Below are 18,834 nucleotides of genomic sequence, written 5' to 3' on the forward strand. Positions count from 1 at the left end.
GCTTGGGAGGTTGGAGGACAGGCGCAGGAGGGGAAGGCCCTCCATGAGGTGGATTGATTCAGTGACTGGGGTAATCGGGATGGGTGTGTCAGAGACAGTGAGATTGGCACAGGACAGAGCAGAGTTTAGGGCTGTTGTACATAGGGTCGCTATGAGTCGCAAACGACCTGACGGCGCATAACAACAAACAACATCTGTGGCTAGTAGCTAACATTTGGACAACCCAAATCTTGTGAAAAATAATAAGTTTAGGAAAAAAATAAGATTGTTGTTCATCCTTAAGATAGAAGCAAAAAGACTCAATCAGTCTTTGTATGAGAACATCCCATGTGACTTTCACTCAGAAATAAGGACTCCCTGGCTCATTTAGTTTTTATTATAGAAATTGCTGAGGGCAAAAGATAGCCTAGGTATTTTAGAAAAACTCAGTGGGACATTCAGGAGGTAGAACATTTGAAGCTAGTATGCATTATGGTTTTTAGTAACCACAGATCTATTCTACTCAAGTCTTCTCAAGGCAGGATAGTGCTTTCTTGTCAATTAAGACAAGTGCATCTTAGTTTTTCAACCACAAGATTTTGTGTCAGAGGGTCTGGGTTAAAGTCCCAGCTTTAATTGTGAGATTGTAAACAGCCCACTTAAAATCACTGGACTGCTTTTATCCATTAGTAAAACAGAGGTGAAGACAATCAACTTCATAAGTAATACCACTGTTAAAGGGCACGCTTGAAGCTTAATTGAGAGAGTGCCTATTCTAGCAGTGGTTAGAATGTTTATATACAGCACCTTGGCCTTTTTAAAAGCACTTTCATAATTATTATATCTTTTTATCTTCACCACAGGCCTGTAAAGGAAGTAGGGCGGGAAGTATTATCTATGAATTACCATCTGTTAATGTCGTCAAATGGGGCCCATGGAAGCTGAGAGACTGCCCAGGGTTACATAGCGCAACTGGCTATATTGTATCTGGACTCAGCTCCGAAGTTAACAGCTCTTGTCTGAAAGTCTGTCTTTCAGAAAACAGCTGATAGACACAGGCTCGGTATCCAGAAGTTATGGTGCAGGATAAAAATATAATTGTTTCTGTGCCATAAGCAACTCAAACATAGTGTGAGTTCCAAGCTTGAATAATCCTTCTAGTCATAAAGCATTGATGGCTAGCTATTCACTGTGGCCAAGGAAGGGCTCTAGATCTATGAGGTTGTATAATTATCAGCCCCATTTTACAGCTGGAGAAATCAAGGCTGATAATTGGTGAGGAATTTGTCCATCAACCACAGAGCTAATAAGTAGAAAGAGTCTATATTCAGAACTCACACTGTTAACCGTTGTGCTTGATTGTTTCCTGATGTCATATTTGTGTTATTTTGAATCCATTTGGTGAAAATGGCTATCAAGAGCCAGTATAGGGCACTTACCCCCAAAATCTACTTTCAGAGCCACTAAGCAGAGAAATCTACTCTCTGAAATTGTTCCCTGAAAATGTTTATCTAAGAGACAGGTTTCCAGCTTACTAGGCAATTTGGCATCAAGGCCTTGTCTCATAAACATTTACAAATATTCTGCTCTGTAATGAAGTTAATCAGTAAACTGCACAACCTCTGGCCTCTGTCACTTCTTACCTAGTCTCATTTTCAGTTGCTGTGAAAAAGCAAAGAATGGTAATGCAGTTTCAGGGGCTAGAAAATTCCATTCAAAGTAGTCCTCGCCCCAGCCACTCAGCGTCAGGAATCATCATGGAAATGATTGGCATGAAAACTGCTAAAGGTAGGACTGAGGTGCCTGAGATGTCCTATCTGGACTGAGGAGCTCTGGGGCTCGTTTGCTGTTACAGTAACAGAACACTATCAAAGATGGCTTGATAAGACTCAAAGTCTAGGGGTAAAAGTTTGGGGAGGGTGATTTTTAGAGGTTTGTAAGAAGGTCAGAAGGACCCCTGGTGGCACTGTGATTAAGTGTTGGGCTGCTAGCCAAAAGGTCAGTGGCTTGAGTCCATCAGCCCTTTTGTAGGATAAAAATATGGCACTTGCTTGTTCTACTCTGTCCTTTAGGGACACTTTGATCAGACTCAAAAGTTTTGGGTTTTTTGAGGGGGTTTAAGATAATTAATATCTAACTGACATTAACTCTGTGTGAATTTTCTCTAAAACTCATCATTGGACATTGTGTTAAATTAACATCATTCTTTAAAGTGAAACATTAGGCAAGTCTTGCATTTATGCTTATGGACACTTGTGCAAATATTTGAAAAACAGTATTTTTAAAACTGCAAGCCCCAGACCTCAGTGAGTCTTGAAATCTCTATCATGATTTTGTGGCTGGTGTGAGAAACAGAAATAAAATAAAATAAAAGAAAATCACAGGACCCTGTACCTTAAGAAGTATGCATGAGTGTTATTTCATGGATGTTCTATTCCAGTTACATGCGTGTGTGTTCCAGGGTCATGACTTATGATGTGTTTTCATACGATGTACAAGTCAAGTCTTCGTTGCTGGAACTGACTCTTAACTGATCCTCCAGTGGGTTTTCAGAGGTTGTAAATCACACTGGAGGAGATCCCCCATCTTTCTCCCTCAGAGAATTCAAACTGCTTGCCTTCGAGTTTGCAGCGCAACTTCTTAGCCAATAGACCATCAGAACTCCCACTGCTATGGCTAGTGGCATTCAGAAAGGACTGAGAAAAACCAGTAGGATCTAGTTTCAGAGCAGATGAATCCAAATAGCCTATGGCAGGTAAGCTGAATGTGTAGTTGCGTTTTAGGTTTATACGAATTGTTTTTTCTGAATTACAGGTAACATAAGTTAGAATTAAGACAATGACAATACAATTCTGTCCATCTTAATACTGTTCTCAAAACAGAAATTCGCCTTTATATTTCCAGAGGAAAGAGACATACCAGACATTTGTTGCAGTTTTGATCATATTATTGACCGTAGTGTTGGCAGCTAACCGTTTTATTTGAATGTGATGTTTGAAAGTGACTGATAATGTACTTGGAAATGGAAATTGTTTGGAATACTGGGGAAACAAAGGTTCCTTTAATTTCAATTGAGCAAACATTTCCTAAACATTTACTGTGTGTCTGAGAATAGTGTTAGGTGCTAGGAATGAACAAAAAAGGGGGAAACCAGATAAAATGGGGACAATAACAACAAAGGGTTGAATGTTTACAAGGTGACAGTTATGACGTCATCTATAACCATTGTCTTAGCTTGCTTTTACTCGAGCATCTCACAAGTACTATTTGCTGCAAGGTGCTGTCAAGTCTACCCTGACCCACAGCAACCCTGTGAACAACTGATCCAAACCTTGCCCTAAACCGCACCCTCCTCCTCATATCCTCCAAGCTCCAGCCCATTATTACAATCTCTGTGTCAATCCATGTCTTTGAGGATCTTCCTCTCCTATGCAGACCTTCTACTTTTCCAATCATGCGAATGAATGCACGTTTATAGATGAAGAAATGGAAGTTTGAAGGAGTTCCGTGTCTGTCCCAAATTCTCACGTTTGGTAATTTAGGATTAATTGAATCCAGACACACCCAGCTGAGCCTGGCATGCGTCACCAGTATCTTCTCTACTAGGGTTTTAGAGTGGAAGATAACCACATGAACAAATCACGCAGTTGCCCATGCTTCTGATAAGTGCAAATAGCCGCGGTGCGTACAGAAGATAGGAGAGATTCATTCCACCTGTGGGAACTGAATTTGGCTTCGGAGAGGACAGTAAGCAGTTGACGAGGCACCAACGCTGCAAAGGTCAGGACCCAGGGCTTGCAAACTGCTTTACAAAATGAAGCCATGTAATCTAGTCAAGAAACCATAGATTAGGCAATAAGGAAAGGCAATTTTTCCATTCACTCTGATTCAACGAACATTTATTAAACATTTACTATGCTCAACATTGTGCCAGGGATGGGGGAGAAAAAAAAATGGAGATAAGCTAAGTGATTTCTCAGATGTGTCAGAAACTGTGAGATCACAGGAATGTGTCACTCTTATTGCATAAGAAGGATTCTCCCATTTGGGGACACAGTGGTTCTGAGCACAGACACCTTACAGCTGCTGTCCAGCATGGCGGTCACTTGCCATATTGTCTTTTTCCTTTTAACTTTGTATTACTTGAAATGAAATAAATGTCAAACTCAGTTCCTTGGTTACATTCACTACATTTCAAGCACTCAGTATCCCCCTGTGGTTGTTCTTAGCTGTCTCATCTCAAGGCTAGTTCATGCCCAACAGAACAAAACCCTGCTGGATGTTTCCCAGGATTGATTACAGATCAGATTCCTGTGATGCTGAGAGTTTCTGTTGATGTAGATCACTGGGTCTTTCTACCTAGCCCCTTTCAGTCTAGAAGCTGAGCTGGATTCTGTTCAACATCAAACAACATGCAAGTTCACTTTGGTTGACCAGCAGTGACTTTTCTTGAGGTCTGTTGGTCAGGCATTGAGCCTGGATCACCTACATGGAAAGGCAGAATCCTGCCACTCAACCACTGACACCTCCCATGTGGTCATTGGGTACCACAGTGGACGGTATAGGTTTAGAATGCTTCCCTCTTCTTGGAAAGTTCTCTGAGATGCTCCGTGGGACCTCTGATGGTCTAGTGGCAAGAAGCTGTGCTGAAATTCCAAAGGCCCGTGGTTGGAGGCTAACAGCTGCTCTGCCAGAGAAGGATGGGCAATCTCCTCTCATGCAATTACCTACCTCTGAACACCCACCCGAGGGCCAGCTATGGGTTTGTTCTGACTTGATGGCACACAAAAACAACATTTCAGAAAATTCTCTTAGATGTCACTGCTTTAGAGAATCTGCTGAAACCTGGAGAAGTCCTAGCCAGAAGAATTTTGCCTCCCATGTAAGGAATTCCTTTGGAGTCCATCTCCGCTTAAGAACTCCTCCCTAACAGTCATGAAAAATTTTCTGCCAGATGCATAGATAATGCCAACCCCAAAACGTGCAGTTCAATTTCTCCAGCTGCTGCTCAAGATAAAAATGAATAATCTCTTCCCTTGTGATTTACTGCCTCTGAAAACCTCTTCATTTTCTTGATGTTGAGCTTCAATCTGTATTGAAAACTATCATCTTTGACCCTCTGCAGCAAATGCTTCAGGCCTTTCTCAGTCTCAGTAAGCAAGGCTGTGTCATCTGCACAATGCAGGTTGTTGATGAGTCTTGCTCCAATCCTGATGTCACATTCTTCCTCATAAAGTCCAGTCTCTCACATGATATGTTCTGCATACAGATTGAAAAGGTGCAGAGACAGGATGCATCCCTGACACACACCTTTCCCGATTTTGAACCATGCAGTGTTTCCTTGCTTTGCTGGAAGGGCTGCTACCTGGTCCAAGTACAGGTTTTGCATGAGCACGATCAGGTGTTCTGGGATTCCCATTCTTCTCAAGGTTAACCACAATTTTCTGTGATCCATACAGTCAAATGCCTTTGCGTAGTCAATGAAACACAGACATTCCTCTGGTACTTCCTGCTTTCAGCCAAGATCCATTTGACATTAGCTATAACATCCCTAGTACTGCCTCTTCTAAACACAGCTTGTATTTCTGGTAGTTCTCTGTCAGTGTACTGTTCCAATCACTTTTGGATAATCTTCAGCAGGATTTTTATTACTTCCTTTTCCTCTTCTATTATTAATATTCTTATCATTCATACTCATTGTGTTTCATGCATGTACATTGTGGGGTTGGTTTTTTTTTTTTTTTATTTTTGTGTGTCTGTACTGTCAAATCAGATCTGACTGGTACAGGAGGAGATTGCCCCTCCTTCTCCAGCAGAGCATCTGGTGGATTTGAACCGTGCACCTCTGGGATTGCAGTGCAGCTTCTTGCCACTAGGCCACCAGAACTCCTTGTACATTGTAATTTTTTATTATTGTTATTATTTTTGTGTGAGTGTACCATCAAATCAGATCTGACTGGTACAGGAGGAGATTGTCCCTCCTTCCTCGGCAGAGCAACTGGTGGATTCGAACTGTGCACCTCTGGGATTGTAGTTGCAGCTCCTTACCATTAGGCCACCAGAGCTCCCCTTGTACATTGTATTTTTACAGTCTTTCATTTAGATAATATTTCATTCATCTATGTTGTGGAGTTCCCCACCCCCTTACAAGCATCCTCCTAGTCACTGCTTTAGTGAAAGCGTGTAAGACAGTTATTTCATACCTCATGCCTTTATATCCCCGTCTTAGATCTCCAGTCCCTATCAAAGCAGTACTCTGAGGGATCAAGCATGTCCTTTTTTTTTTAGTTTTTTTATTGGTTTGCATACAGTCATTTGTTTACATTGTGTTTCATTCATAAACATTAGGGGTTTTTACCCCTTTCCTCTACCCTACCACACTCTGATACCCCATGATTTTCCATCACCCAACCTTCAGCCCCTCTGCTCCTTCCCTTCCCTCTTGGTATACCCATCCACACCTTACTCATTATCCTTCTGGTTTTTTTACAATGATGATCTTATACAATATTTGTTCTTAACACATTGCTGCAAGTGACGACGGGAAAAAAAAAGTGTTTCTAAGCACGGTCTCAACTTAAAAGTGTGCAGCAACGTGTTAAGCACATCCTTTTTGCTGAAGGATTCTCTGTTCAGCTTTAAAACTTTGAGTATCTATATCCACAAACCAAGGCCAGTCCAGAACAAGCCATATGCTTGCAGCAATCTACCCTGGCAAACACCTTGAATCATCTTCTCTTCTTCTACTCGGGTTCTGGTCATGCCCAGCCAACTCATCCCCGGCTAGCTAGGTTCAAATGGGCATCAGCCATAAGCTTGGGAGCACATACTTCTCCCTGCAATCCAGACCTGATGGCCTCCTCACTTAGTCCTAGCCCCCACATGGGGCCAAACCACGTCAGTGAGTCAGGGGCTCCTGTTCCTCCAGCCTTCTCTGCTCATCCACACATCCGTGCATCACAGGTGTGCAGTGGGCAATTGACTTTTCAAATTTCTTTTTCTCAAGAATTTTATTTTACAGCTACCCCATGGAATAGCAAAGCTGACGTAAAATGATAGGCAGATTTGAAGGTTACTTGTAGAAATTGTTCTACTCTCACTATTTCAAATTGCACTAGCTACACTTTTTGCTTGATTCTAATTTGCCTTGTATATACATCTTCTCTACTTTGTGGAGACCTGGTGAGGGAGGACACTGAAATATTAGAAGTGAAGGTGCTTTAGGAATAATAGCATTGCTTCATTAACATGTTGTAACATTCATACTTTTCCTGTTAAAATCATTATCCAACTTGAGTTAGGATCCAATTATGTCTCTTGATAGTGAAAACATTCATTTTGTTGAAACAGTGTTTGGAAAACTTAATTGCCATTCTGCAGGAAGGAGGGGGAAAAACCCCCAATATAGCTACTTAAGTACTAAAGAATATAGATTTTTATCATTTATTGACTTCTGGGACTTGGACAAGTTGCTTAACCTTGCTAATACTAGACTTAGGGTCTGTGAACAGAAAGAAATTAGATTGGGAGAACTCAGTAAAATGGGATAAAAGTGAGACATAAAGGAAATGAATACTTTTTAGTTCTCTCCAATCCTACTCACTAGTGAAATTTTAGTCCTATTGGGTTATGAAATAGACCAGCTTTTGCTTATATTTTTATCCTTTATTTTGTCTCTGACAGTCCCTTATTTTTATTCTGCTTTGTCATCATAAGACAAAGCACCACTGCCGAATATTTTATCTGTCAGATACACGTTTCAAGGCGAGTTTTAAATGGATAAGTCAGGCTTGAAAGAGAGAAAACGGATTTTTTTCCCTAGACACTGTGTTCTCTGTGCTCTGCCAATCATTTCTCAAGCCAATACAGAAAGCGTTGTGTGGTTTTTTTTTTTCCCCCCAGCAAATCTTTAATATATCTATATGCCCCTTTGTCATAGTAGCAAAGTCTTGGATGCTAATGTCCATAAACAGATTCATGAAAATTTCAAGTATAAAAAAAAGTATATAATATCAAGTGGCATAGAAGCTTCTCTTAACAGATAAGCAAAGGGAGGCCCAGGATAGGTGGTTAAGTCATGGGTTTTTTTTAAGGCAATATAACAAGATTCAGAATTATGGCTTAGATGTCAGGCAAGACCAACTCTAATTTACTTAGAGAAACAAAGTTCCCCACTTTCTCATGATTCATCGTATTAAAAATAATAACTATTGGATTGGTTCCAACTCAGTGACCCTACATTGAATTTCCAAGCCTGCCAATCTTAATGCGAGGAGACTGCCCGAATTTCTCAAGCAGGTCCACTGGTGGATTTGAATGACTGGAGGCGTAGACCTTTTGTTTATCAGTGCAGTATTCTAGAAACTGTCACAGGTAATAAATGGGACCACAGAAGTGCCTGACACTAGAAAGGACAGGACTCTATAATATGCTTCTACTGATAAAAATGTAAATTGTATTTTAAGTACTAGAAAGAGCTATCTACATGTATAGGTGCGTAAGTCCTCAATCTTTTATTGAAAAGGCCAAAATTCCAAAAGATCTGAAAAGCAAACTTTTGAAGAAAGGCACAATCTCACTGGTCAGCAAACCCTAACTTTATTTCATTTAGTGTGATACTCTTAAGTTTCACTGTGGATAATATTGCTGCCAACTCAAAAGTGAAAGGTTCAAATCTCCATCTGCTTCAAGGGAGAAAGATGGGCAGTTTTCTCTGGTGCTGTCTACAGCATTTGAAAACCAGCTGAAGAGTCAGCTATGAGTTGGTTCAAACTAGCCAATACTGAGTTTCACTTTTTTTAATAGGTTCAATTCAGGATCAGAAATTACTCAAGATACATTTAAATGTTTTGTAATACGTAATTATTCCCGATGTCCACATAATAATAGTGTTGTTGTTGTTGTTATGTGCCGTCGAGTCGTTTGCGACTCAGAGACCCTATGTACAACAGCCCTAAACCCTGCTCTATCCTGTGCCAATCTCATTGCCCCCGACACACCCATCCCGATTACCCCAGTCACTGAATCAATCCAGCTCATAGAGGGTCTTCCCCTCCTGTGCTGTCCCTCCACCTCTCTAAAGACCTGTCTCTCCTTACAACATGTCCAAAGTATGGCAGGCGAAGCCCCAGAATCCTTGCCTCCAAGGAGCAGCCTGGTTTAACCCTCTCTAGGATGAATCTGTTGTGGTTAAATTAATTCAAACTGATGGTGAAATGATGTTTGCTTTGCCAGTTATATAAATAATGTAATAAAAAATGTTTGATTTCCCAATACTGTGTATCATCAAACTTTTTAAACTTTCAGCTTTTGAGGATGAAGAAATATTAGAATAGGACTTTTAAAATTGGGTCAATTCTTCGGTTTATAATTAAAAAAAATTTTCACTCCTCTTCTTTATAATTTTTTCATCTATAAGGTTCTTAGGTGTTTTCTTATTGCTTTGTGAGTGCTCTTTACATATTTATGAGTTTTTTGCTCTGGTCTCTATGTTGCAGATATATTTCTGAGCTTTAAATGTGCCATTTAATTATTTTTATAGATTTTTTTCTTGCTGTATAAAAGTTTCTAATTTTTATATAATCACATATCCCAGTTTGGGCATTCACTTTGCTAATTATTATGCTAAATGTTCTATTTTGTAGAATAACATTAATTCCAAGTTTTTTGCCATTTTTTTCCTAGGTGTACTCACAGAACAAGCAGCAGGTTCTCTGGGACAGAATCTAGATGTGGAATTGTATTCACAATACAGCAATGCTCAGTTTTCCCAAGTTCAGCCACAAATTTCCTCATCATCTTATTATTCCAACTTGGGCTTCTACCCTCAGCAGCCCGAAGAATGGTACTCTCCAGGAATTTATGAACTCAGGCGAATGCCATCTGAAACTCTCTACCAGGGAGAGACTGAGGTTGCAGAGATTCCTGTCATCAAGAAGGCTCGAATGGGCCCGTCAACAGGGAGAATAAAGGGGGACGAGCTGTGTGTCGTTTGTGGAGACAGAGCATCTGGATACCATTATAATGCGCTCACCTGTGAAGGGTGCAAAGGTAAGCATCTTTTCCTTGGCAATTTTTCTATGTTTAGGCATCACTGTTTTGTTGCTGAAATCTTTTGAGCTTGATTCTTCTACTTCCTTTGATAACTTCCTATTTCCTCCTTTCCTTTTCCTACCTGCTCATCTTTGCTGGGCTGTCATAGGTCTCTAGGATAAATTCCTTGGATAACACTTAGCTTCGCTAAGGCTGTCTCCTATCTACAATCTCATTCATAGTTAAAGGGAATTGTGATTCAATTTAGTTAGCTGTAAGTTTTATTGCAGCACTTGACTACTAACTGAAAGATGAGCTATTTGAAGATACTTAAAAGAGTCTTGGAAAAAAGTCCTGGCAATTCATTTCCAAAAGATCATAGCCTTGAAAAACCTCTGGAACACAGTTCTACTCTGCAACATGTGGCGTCTCCATGAGCAGGAATTAACTGCAAAGGGGTGTGGGCTTTGGTTTGGTTGGTTGTGTGTGTTTTGTTTTTTGTAATTTTTTAAAAGTATGATAAATTATTGATCTCACTTCTTTCAAAATCAAGATTAAAGTGACTAAAACATCAATTATTAAAATAAATATCAATAAAATCAATATCTTAAAGTACCTTTTCATGTTATTTCATTAACTGAGAAAGAATCAGCAAGAAAAACAAAAGGAGAAAAGAGAAGAAATTATAAATATTTCATTTGGCAAGCACCCAGCTGGATCTGGGAGAAATCATAAGGAAAAGATAATTAGTTGAAAATACAAAAATATAACACATCATATTAAAAAGTTTCTATAGAGTTCTATGTGAGTTTCCTCCCAAGAGGACATAGATAAAAATGTAAAATTTCACAGGAAAGAACAGAGTTACTTAGTAGGATTATCCATATATGTTGTTGTTGTTATGTGCCGTCGAGTCGCCTGCGATAGTCTTGTATTTATTCATTCAGCAACCATTGAATGCACACCATATGGACTTTATCATAACAGCAAGGAAACAAAAATTTTCACCACTGTACTGATAAGCAACATCATGATGGATGGAGAAAAGATTGAACCTGTCAATTACTTCCTCTTATTTGGATACACAGTACACTTAGTCAGCAGTCAGGAGATCGGAAGACTTACTGCTTTGGAAAGGTCTGCAGTCAGAGACCTCTAGTAATTATTGAGGAGTAATGATATCAGTTTGAGGACTAAGGTATTCCTGATTCAAACCGTGGTCTTTCCAATCACTTGCTATGCATCTGAAATCTGAACAATGAATGAGGATGACAGAAGAAGAATGGATGCCTTTGAACTGTGGTGGTGCAGAAGAGTACCAAATATCCCATGGACTGCCAAAAGAACAAACAGGTATGTCTTGGAGAGAGTGCAATCAGAGTGCTCCGTGGAGGCAAGGATGATGCCGCTTCATCTTACCAATTTGGGGCGTGTTGCTAGGAGAGACTATTCTTTGGAGAAGGACATCATGATTGGAAAGGTGGAGACATGGTGAAGGAGAGAAAGACCCTCCGCCAGAAAGATTGACATAGTGACTGCAGCAATGCGCTTGAGTGTGTCAGAGATTGTGAGGATGACACAGAACAGAACAGGGTTCAGATCTGTTTCTCATAGGGTCGCTATGTGACATACTCGACTTGAGGGTACTTAACAACAATGATTCTATTTGACATTTATTAAAATGAATGAAAGCCCTATTACTTGGCCTATGCAGAGTAATAATACTCAAAAGATTTCCCATGGACTAGCAGCAGCAAGACAGTTGGGAACTTGTAGAGACACAAATTATTGGGCCCTACTCCGGACCTGCGGAGTCAAAGTCTCCAGGATTCTGTGTTGGTTTTGTGTGGGTTTTTTTTTAAATTTATTTTATTTTATTATTTTGTGTGTGTGTGTACCGTCAAATTGATTCTGACTGGTGCAGGAGGAGATTGCCCCTCCTTCTCCAGCCGTGTACCTCTGGGATTGCAGTGCAGCTTCTTGCCACTAGGCCACCAGAGCTCCCTAAGGATTCCGTGTTTTAATGAACCCTCTTAGGTAAAGTGAAAGAATTAGCCCTGGTGGTAATTCATTGCGTGTTGGGCCGATAACTAAAAAGTTGATGTTACGAGAGGAGAAAAACAAGGCAGTGTCCTCTCATTAAGATTCCTAACATCGGAAAAGCAATGAAAGGTTGTTGTGAATCAGAATTGATTCCATGACTCGGAATTTGGTTTTAGTGTAAACTTTACCTGGAATGTCCCCAGGGCAACTCATGGCCACACAGCTTGGATACGTGCCGTGATTGTAAAAATGTATAGGATGATAGCAGCACAGGAGAGGCTATCCTCCATTAGATCACCAAAAGGCATGTTCACTACTATTAACTAAATGAGAAAGAGAAAATCCTTTAAACCATGTTTTCTGCACGACGATAAGAACATGCATATTTTATTCTGCAATTCTAAATCAAAAGAAAAACCCATCGTAAGTCTTTTTTTATCTAGAAATTTACATTTCTACAGCATATCAATGATTATGGAAGACAGTCTGCAAACATTTCTTCTGTCCTTGAAGGAACTCTGAAATGTAGCTATATCATTGTGCCTATTTTAATGTCAAGAATTATGCATGACCAGGGCTATGAGTTTTATTCTTCCAGCCATGATAATATTAACTCTCCTTAAATGACTGGGCACCCAAAATATACTGCCCTCAAGTAAGTTCTAATTAGTAGGTCCCTCCAGGTTGGAAGCAGGAGTGGCGTCCACTTCCTAAACAACATGCCTCTGGAGCCTCTTTGAACTTTGATAAATGTCCATAGTTGTGGAGGGGCTTTAGACCTTCTGTTCATATGGTCGCTGTGAGTCATCGTGCTCAACTCGAAAGCAATCAACAGCAACAACAACAGATCCCTCCACCAAGACCCTCCACTTTGAACTTCTGATACTGAAGTTTCTTGGAGAAATTGAGGGTCGGGATATGGTCCTCAGTGCTGTTGTCAAAACAATCTGAAATCTGCTTGGAGCGTTCTTTTCCATCTGATCTCAGCTGTGAGTATGAAAGGTCTCTGCAGCATCAGCCTGGGGTCTTGAACCCTCTGATCCTTCATGGTTGGTCTCTTTTGCTTTAATTTTTTAGTGGTTTCTGTTGTTGCTCCAGGCTTGTCCTTGAAGGTATATTATTGCCCAGAGACACCATCCACCATTGCATTTGCTCCTATGCCACACTGGAGCAGGGCACTCTGAGGGTTTCCCTAAGCTATTCAGTAAAGAGAATCCAAATTTGTTGTCATTCTCCTGTCAATCCTCACATACCAGGACTCAGTCCGGGGATGAAGGTAGAAGGAAAAGAGATCAGCATCTTCTTCTGTGCTATCATCTCAAAGTTATTTTAATTCCTTCTTTATTTATTTTAGTTTGGGAAAATTTTATTTCATGTCTGGAATCTTGGGATTCAGGCTGTGGTAATGGAAAAGCCAATCATTTACTTCTTTGTGTTTTTAATGTTTTCTTTGATAAAACAGATGGAAATTTGCCTAACTTAGTGACTAAATGGAAATTTGCCTAACTTAGTGACTGGGTAAAAGGAGCAGTCAAAAAAATCAAATGGCATAGTATATAGGGTAAATAACCTACCAACGAATTTTTTTAAAGTATTAAAGAATAAAAATTTCACCTTAAAATTCAAAATGCACCTGGCCTCAGCTGTGGTGTTTATAATCTCCTGTTATGCATCTGAAAGTTGGGCAATGCATATGGAAGACCAAAGAAGAAGAGTTGATGCCTGTGAATTGAGGGGTTGGCCAGAATATCAAATGCACTGTGAACTGCCAAAAGAACAAACTAATCTATCCTGGAATAAGTGAATCACCAAGCTCCTTAGAAGCAAGGACGATGAGACTTTGTTTCACATCCTTTGAGCCTGTTCCTGGAAAAGTATATTCATCTTGCAGAATAAAATAAAATAGTAAAAGAGAGGCGAATACTCAGTGAGACGGGTTGACACAGTCACCACCATAATGACATTCAGTAGAGCAGAGGTTGAGAGAGTGGTGTAAGATCAGACAGGGTTTTATTCTGAGGAACACAGGGATGTTATACATGGAGGCTCTGTGAGGTGCAGCCAACTTGATGGCACCTAACAATAACAATGAGTAAAAGGAGCCCCGGTGACATGGTATATGTTTCATTGCTAACCAAAATGTCAATAGTTCAAATCCACCAGCTACTCTCCATCCTGAAGATGAGCAATCTCCTCCCTTAAAAGATTCACAACCCAAAACCAAAACAAAACAAAAGATGGGCAATCTTGGAAACCTTTTGGAGGGTTGTTATGAGTTGGAGCTGACTATATACATCAGTAGAAGTGGCCTAGTGGTAAGAAGCTGTGCTACAATGCTAACGGTATGCAGTTCAAATCAACCAGCTGCTCCATGGGAGAAAGATAGACAGTCTCCTTCCAAGGGTTAGCTGCCTCTGAAAACCAGCTGGAGTGTCAGCTATGAGTAGCTTCCTACTCGACAGTATACAAAAAAGAGTAACAACACATCTGTAAGCATGGCTTTGAGTTAGCGACTAGGAAAAGAGAAAGGGCTGCAAGGGAAAATCTGAGAAGGCTTACGGAATAAGGTAGAGCGCAACGGAAGAAAGTGTCTTCCACTTTCACAGAGATATTTTTTTTTTTCTTACCAGATGCAATTTTACTCCATAACTGCCCACTGTGGGGGTTTGTACTTCAGGATCTGATGGACATGCATTAAATCTTAATTAATATACCAGAGTTCAGTCAGAAACAAATCTTAGACTGAAAGGAATCATTGGGTGCCAACAAGTTGGTTTGATCTCAAAAAACATGCTTAAACTTCCTGATTTCATTGATCTCAGTAACTATTTCCATTTGTGATATACAAACATTTCTGAATGTTTTATTTGTCATAACTGTTTATGGTACTGTTGACAGACTAGTGATTTTCAATGTGTATGTGTGTGAGCATTGGATTTAAGTGGTAACTGCAGAACAGTAGCGTGGTGGAGAGTGACAATGCTTGCTTTGCCATAGGTGTGCTGCAACCCCGAAGGCATGCAGTTCAAACCCACCAGCCTCTCCTCCTATGTAATTCCTGTCTTTGAAAACCCACTGGAGGGTCACCTATGGGTCAGTTCTGACCCAATGATACACAACAACAGATTAAACTAGGAGCTTTCCTTCCCCCTCAGTTAGCAGGGGAGCGCATGGATATGTGCTAGTGTCTAAATGAATCTTGATTCAAACTTTCACCTTCAACCAACAAAATCCATTGGCAACCGACTGAAGATTCCAAAGGGCCACATTTCCAAATAGGTCGCTGTTAGTCACATTCATTTCAGTGCCAGAGGAGTCCACAAATGTTAGCAGTCTTTAAAAGACACTGTATGAATAAATGGTGACTCTGTTGTCTTTTTTTAATATATTTCTACATAAGATAGTGAACCAAGTATTAGACTTAGTTCTGAAAATTTACAAAATCTGTCAAAATTATTGAAACTATTCTGGTGTTGAGAATAGATCTTGAGTGTTCCCCATAGTATTTACTAAGATTCTATTTGAGTTCAAATGAAGACTGATTTTCTCAAATTTGATGTAATGAATTCTACACTTTTTTTTGTGGCTATAGTATTTATTCAATTGCTTCACAGTCATGTGAGAGTTGAACAATAAATGCTGCTGTTGTTGTTGTTGTTGTTAGGTGCCATCAAATTGAGTACAACTCATATCAACCCTATGAGCAAAAGATCTGAACATTGTTCTATCCTGCCCTATCTTCACACTTCCTGACACACAAGAGCCCATTGTGGCAGTCACCGTGTCAGTCCACCTGGTTGAGGGTCTTCCTCTCCTTCACCGACCCTCCACCCTTCCCAGCATCATGTCTTTCTCCAAGGACTAGAGCTTCCTGGCAACATGTCCAAAGAAGGTGAGGCAAAGTCTCGTCATTCTTGCCTCCAAAAAGCACTCCAACTACACCCTCTCCAAGACAATCAATAAGGAAGATGAAAGAAGACTTGATGCCTTTCACTTGTGGTATTGATGACCAAATCTGTCTTGGAAGGATGCCAGCCAGAATGTTCCTTAGAATCAAGGATATAAGACTTCATCGTTGAGCATGCTTTGGGCATGTATCAGTTGGAGCTGGTCCTTAGAAAAGAAACATCATCTTTGAAAAAATAGAGGGTCAATGAAGAGGAAGAGGACCCATAAGGAAAAGAATTGACTTAGTGACTGCAACAATGGGGTTACTCACAGCTGGGATTGTGAGGACAATACAGACTCTGACAGGATTTTGTTTTCTTGTACATGAGCTCTCTATGAGTTAGAGCCCATTCAATGGCATCTAACAACAACAGTGAATGAAATCTACAAGTCAGAACCTGATGCAAAGCATTTCACTGACTTAGAAGCCATTCATAATAGATATTATAAAAATCATGAAAATAATGGGACTCGAAGGCAACCAACAACAGTAACAAAAACAATAGGACTCTGAAGAGTCCTTAGATAACTTAGATACCTATCATTGCTGATTCTGTTCCCAGCAGTCTCAAGGGACTAACACTCCTCTAGACTTCAGACTCCCTACGTGTACAATAAAGATCATAACAAGGAAGAAGATGATAGATTACATTTACGAAGTGATTGTTGTGTGCAGGCATTGCTCTGGGAGCTTTGTTGTTGTTGCTGCTGAGAACCAATCCATAGCTGATCTTCCTGTGGGTTTTCAGGTGCAGTTAATCACATGGGAGAAGATTGCCCATCCCCTTCTCCCATGGAGCAGCTGGGGCCTCAAACCATGTGACTTCAGGATTGTAGTGCAACTTCTTGCAACTAGGCCACCAGAGCTCCCTGGGAGCTCTAGGCATTTCCGTTTATTTAATTGTCATGACATTTTGCAGCACAAATCTGGGAGTTATCATGAGTCTTTAGCAATATAATGCATTTAACTGTATAAAACGATTATTGTAGAATGAGTATGAGAATCCAAAGGGGAGGGGAAGTGAGAGTAGAGGGGTGAGGATGAGTCGGGGGTAGAGGGTGGATAATCATAGGGCTGCACAATTTAATGGGAGGAGTGAGGGGGAGAAGGAAATGGGAAAGATTCGGTGTGAAAAACAACGTATATATATATACGGACTTTGTAAATAAAGCAGTATTTCTTAAAAAATAATTCAGTTCATTTAATTTTGTAAAAGTTAATTATCATTAGTAAACTCTCAATGGGAGAGTTCCTGGTGGTAGAGTGGTTAAGTATTCATTGGCTTTTTCAAACACTAGTCATCAAAACATACCACCTACTCTTCAGGAAAAAGGCCTGGCAGCCTGCTCCTGCAGAGGTTACTTGGAAGCCCTAAGGGCAAGTGGAAAGCTTGTTTTACGAGGTTACTATTAGATTCAAGTCAGTGACAGAAAATTTGGTACTGGTTATTACTACTGGTTGTTTAGAAGAAAATAAGACTTTTTTTAAATGGTAGATTCTCTATTTTATAGTACTAAATTTATTCTTTTTAATTGTAGCTAATTACAATGCCAAGTGTGTTTCATTATCCATAAGGTTTTCAGAACACATCCATCATTTTAATTATCTTTATTAAGATAAATTAGTAACAATATGCAGTACATTAACAGAGAACTATCAGCAACACAAACTGAGTTTAGGAGAGACCATGGCACGAGGACATCATTGTCAGTGTGAGATGGATCTTGGCTGAAAGCAGAGAGTAACCGGAGGAATGTCTATCTGTGTTTCATTGACTATGCAAAGGCATTTGACTGTGTGGATCACAACAAATTGTGACTAACTCTGAGAATAGGAATCCCAGAACATCTGATTGTGCTCGTGGAAAACCTATACTTGGAATAGGAGGTAGTCGACAGAGCAGAGCAAGGAAACACTCTCATTGCTGTTATGTGCCATTGAGGACAATTCTTAGTGACTCTACGTTCAACAGTTCTGAGCTCTGATCTATCTTGAGCCAATTTCATTGTCTCCAACACATCTACTTTCATTACCCTAGTCACTGAGTCAATCCGTCTCATCCAGGGTCTTTCTCTCTTGTGCATGGTTCAAAATCAGCAAAGGTGTATGCCAGAGATTTCTCCTATCTCCATACCTTTTCAATTTATATGTGGAACAGATCATGAAGGAGCCTGGGCTCTCTGAGGAGAAATGTGGCATCAGGATTAGAGGAAGACTCATCAACAGCCTACATTATGCAGATGACACAACCTTGCTTGCTGAAACTGAGAAGAACCTGAGGCATTTGCTGCAGAAGGTTTAGGACTGCAGCCTTCAATATGGATTGAAGCTCAACATAAAAAATAACCCAACAAAAACGAACAAACAAACAAAAAACAAACCCAAAAATTCTCACCATTGGGCTAATTGGAAGCATCGTGATAGATGGAGAAGAGATTGGGATTGTTAGCAGCTTCAGCTTACTTGGTTCCACAATCAACATTCTTGGTACCAATAGCCAGGAAATCAAAAGACAAATTGCATTGTGAAAAGCCACTGACAGGGGCCTCTCCAGAGTATTGAAGAACAATGATGTCAGTCTAGAGAGTAAAGCATGTTTGATCCAGGCCATGGTCTTTGCAACTACTTGCAAATTGCAAATTGCATCAGGGAGCTGGACAATGACTAAGGATGATAGAAGAAGAATTGATGCCTTTGAGCTGTGGCACTGGAAAAGAGTATTCAATATACCATGGACTACTAAGAAAACAAGCAGGTCTATCCTAGAGAGAGTGAAACCAGGCTGATCCTTGGAGGCAAGGATTTTGAAGCTCCATGTAACATACTTTGGG

General features: G+C 40.2%; 1 protein-coding gene across 2 annotated transcripts in view; it reads left to right on the top strand.

Annotated features, from left to right (window-relative positions):
* Positions 1-1,636: 1,636 nt before the first annotated feature.
* Positions 1,637-18,834, top strand: part of NR1H4 (nuclear receptor subfamily 1, group H, member 4) — an 80,631-nt gene continuing 63,433 nt past the window's right edge. For both annotated transcript variants that reach the window (XM_006888520.1, XM_006888521.1), the window contains exons 1-2: positions 1,637-1,767; positions 9,664-10,029. In XM_006888520.1, the coding sequence (XP_006888582.1) occupies positions 1,659-1,767; positions 9,664-10,029 (475 nt within the window). In that variant the 5' untranslated portion in view covers positions 1,637-1,658. The remainder of the gene's footprint in view (positions 1,768-9,663; positions 10,030-18,834) is intronic.

The sequence above is a fragment of the Elephantulus edwardii genome, unplaced genomic scaffold, assembly GCF_000299155.1.
Source record: "Elephantulus edwardii isolate Elephantulus edwardi_28Jun2011 unplaced genomic scaffold, EleEdw1.0 scaffold00068, whole genome shotgun sequence".
In the NCBI taxonomy this organism is placed as follows: Eukaryota; Metazoa; Chordata; class Mammalia; order Macroscelidea; family Macroscelididae; genus Elephantulus; species Elephantulus edwardii.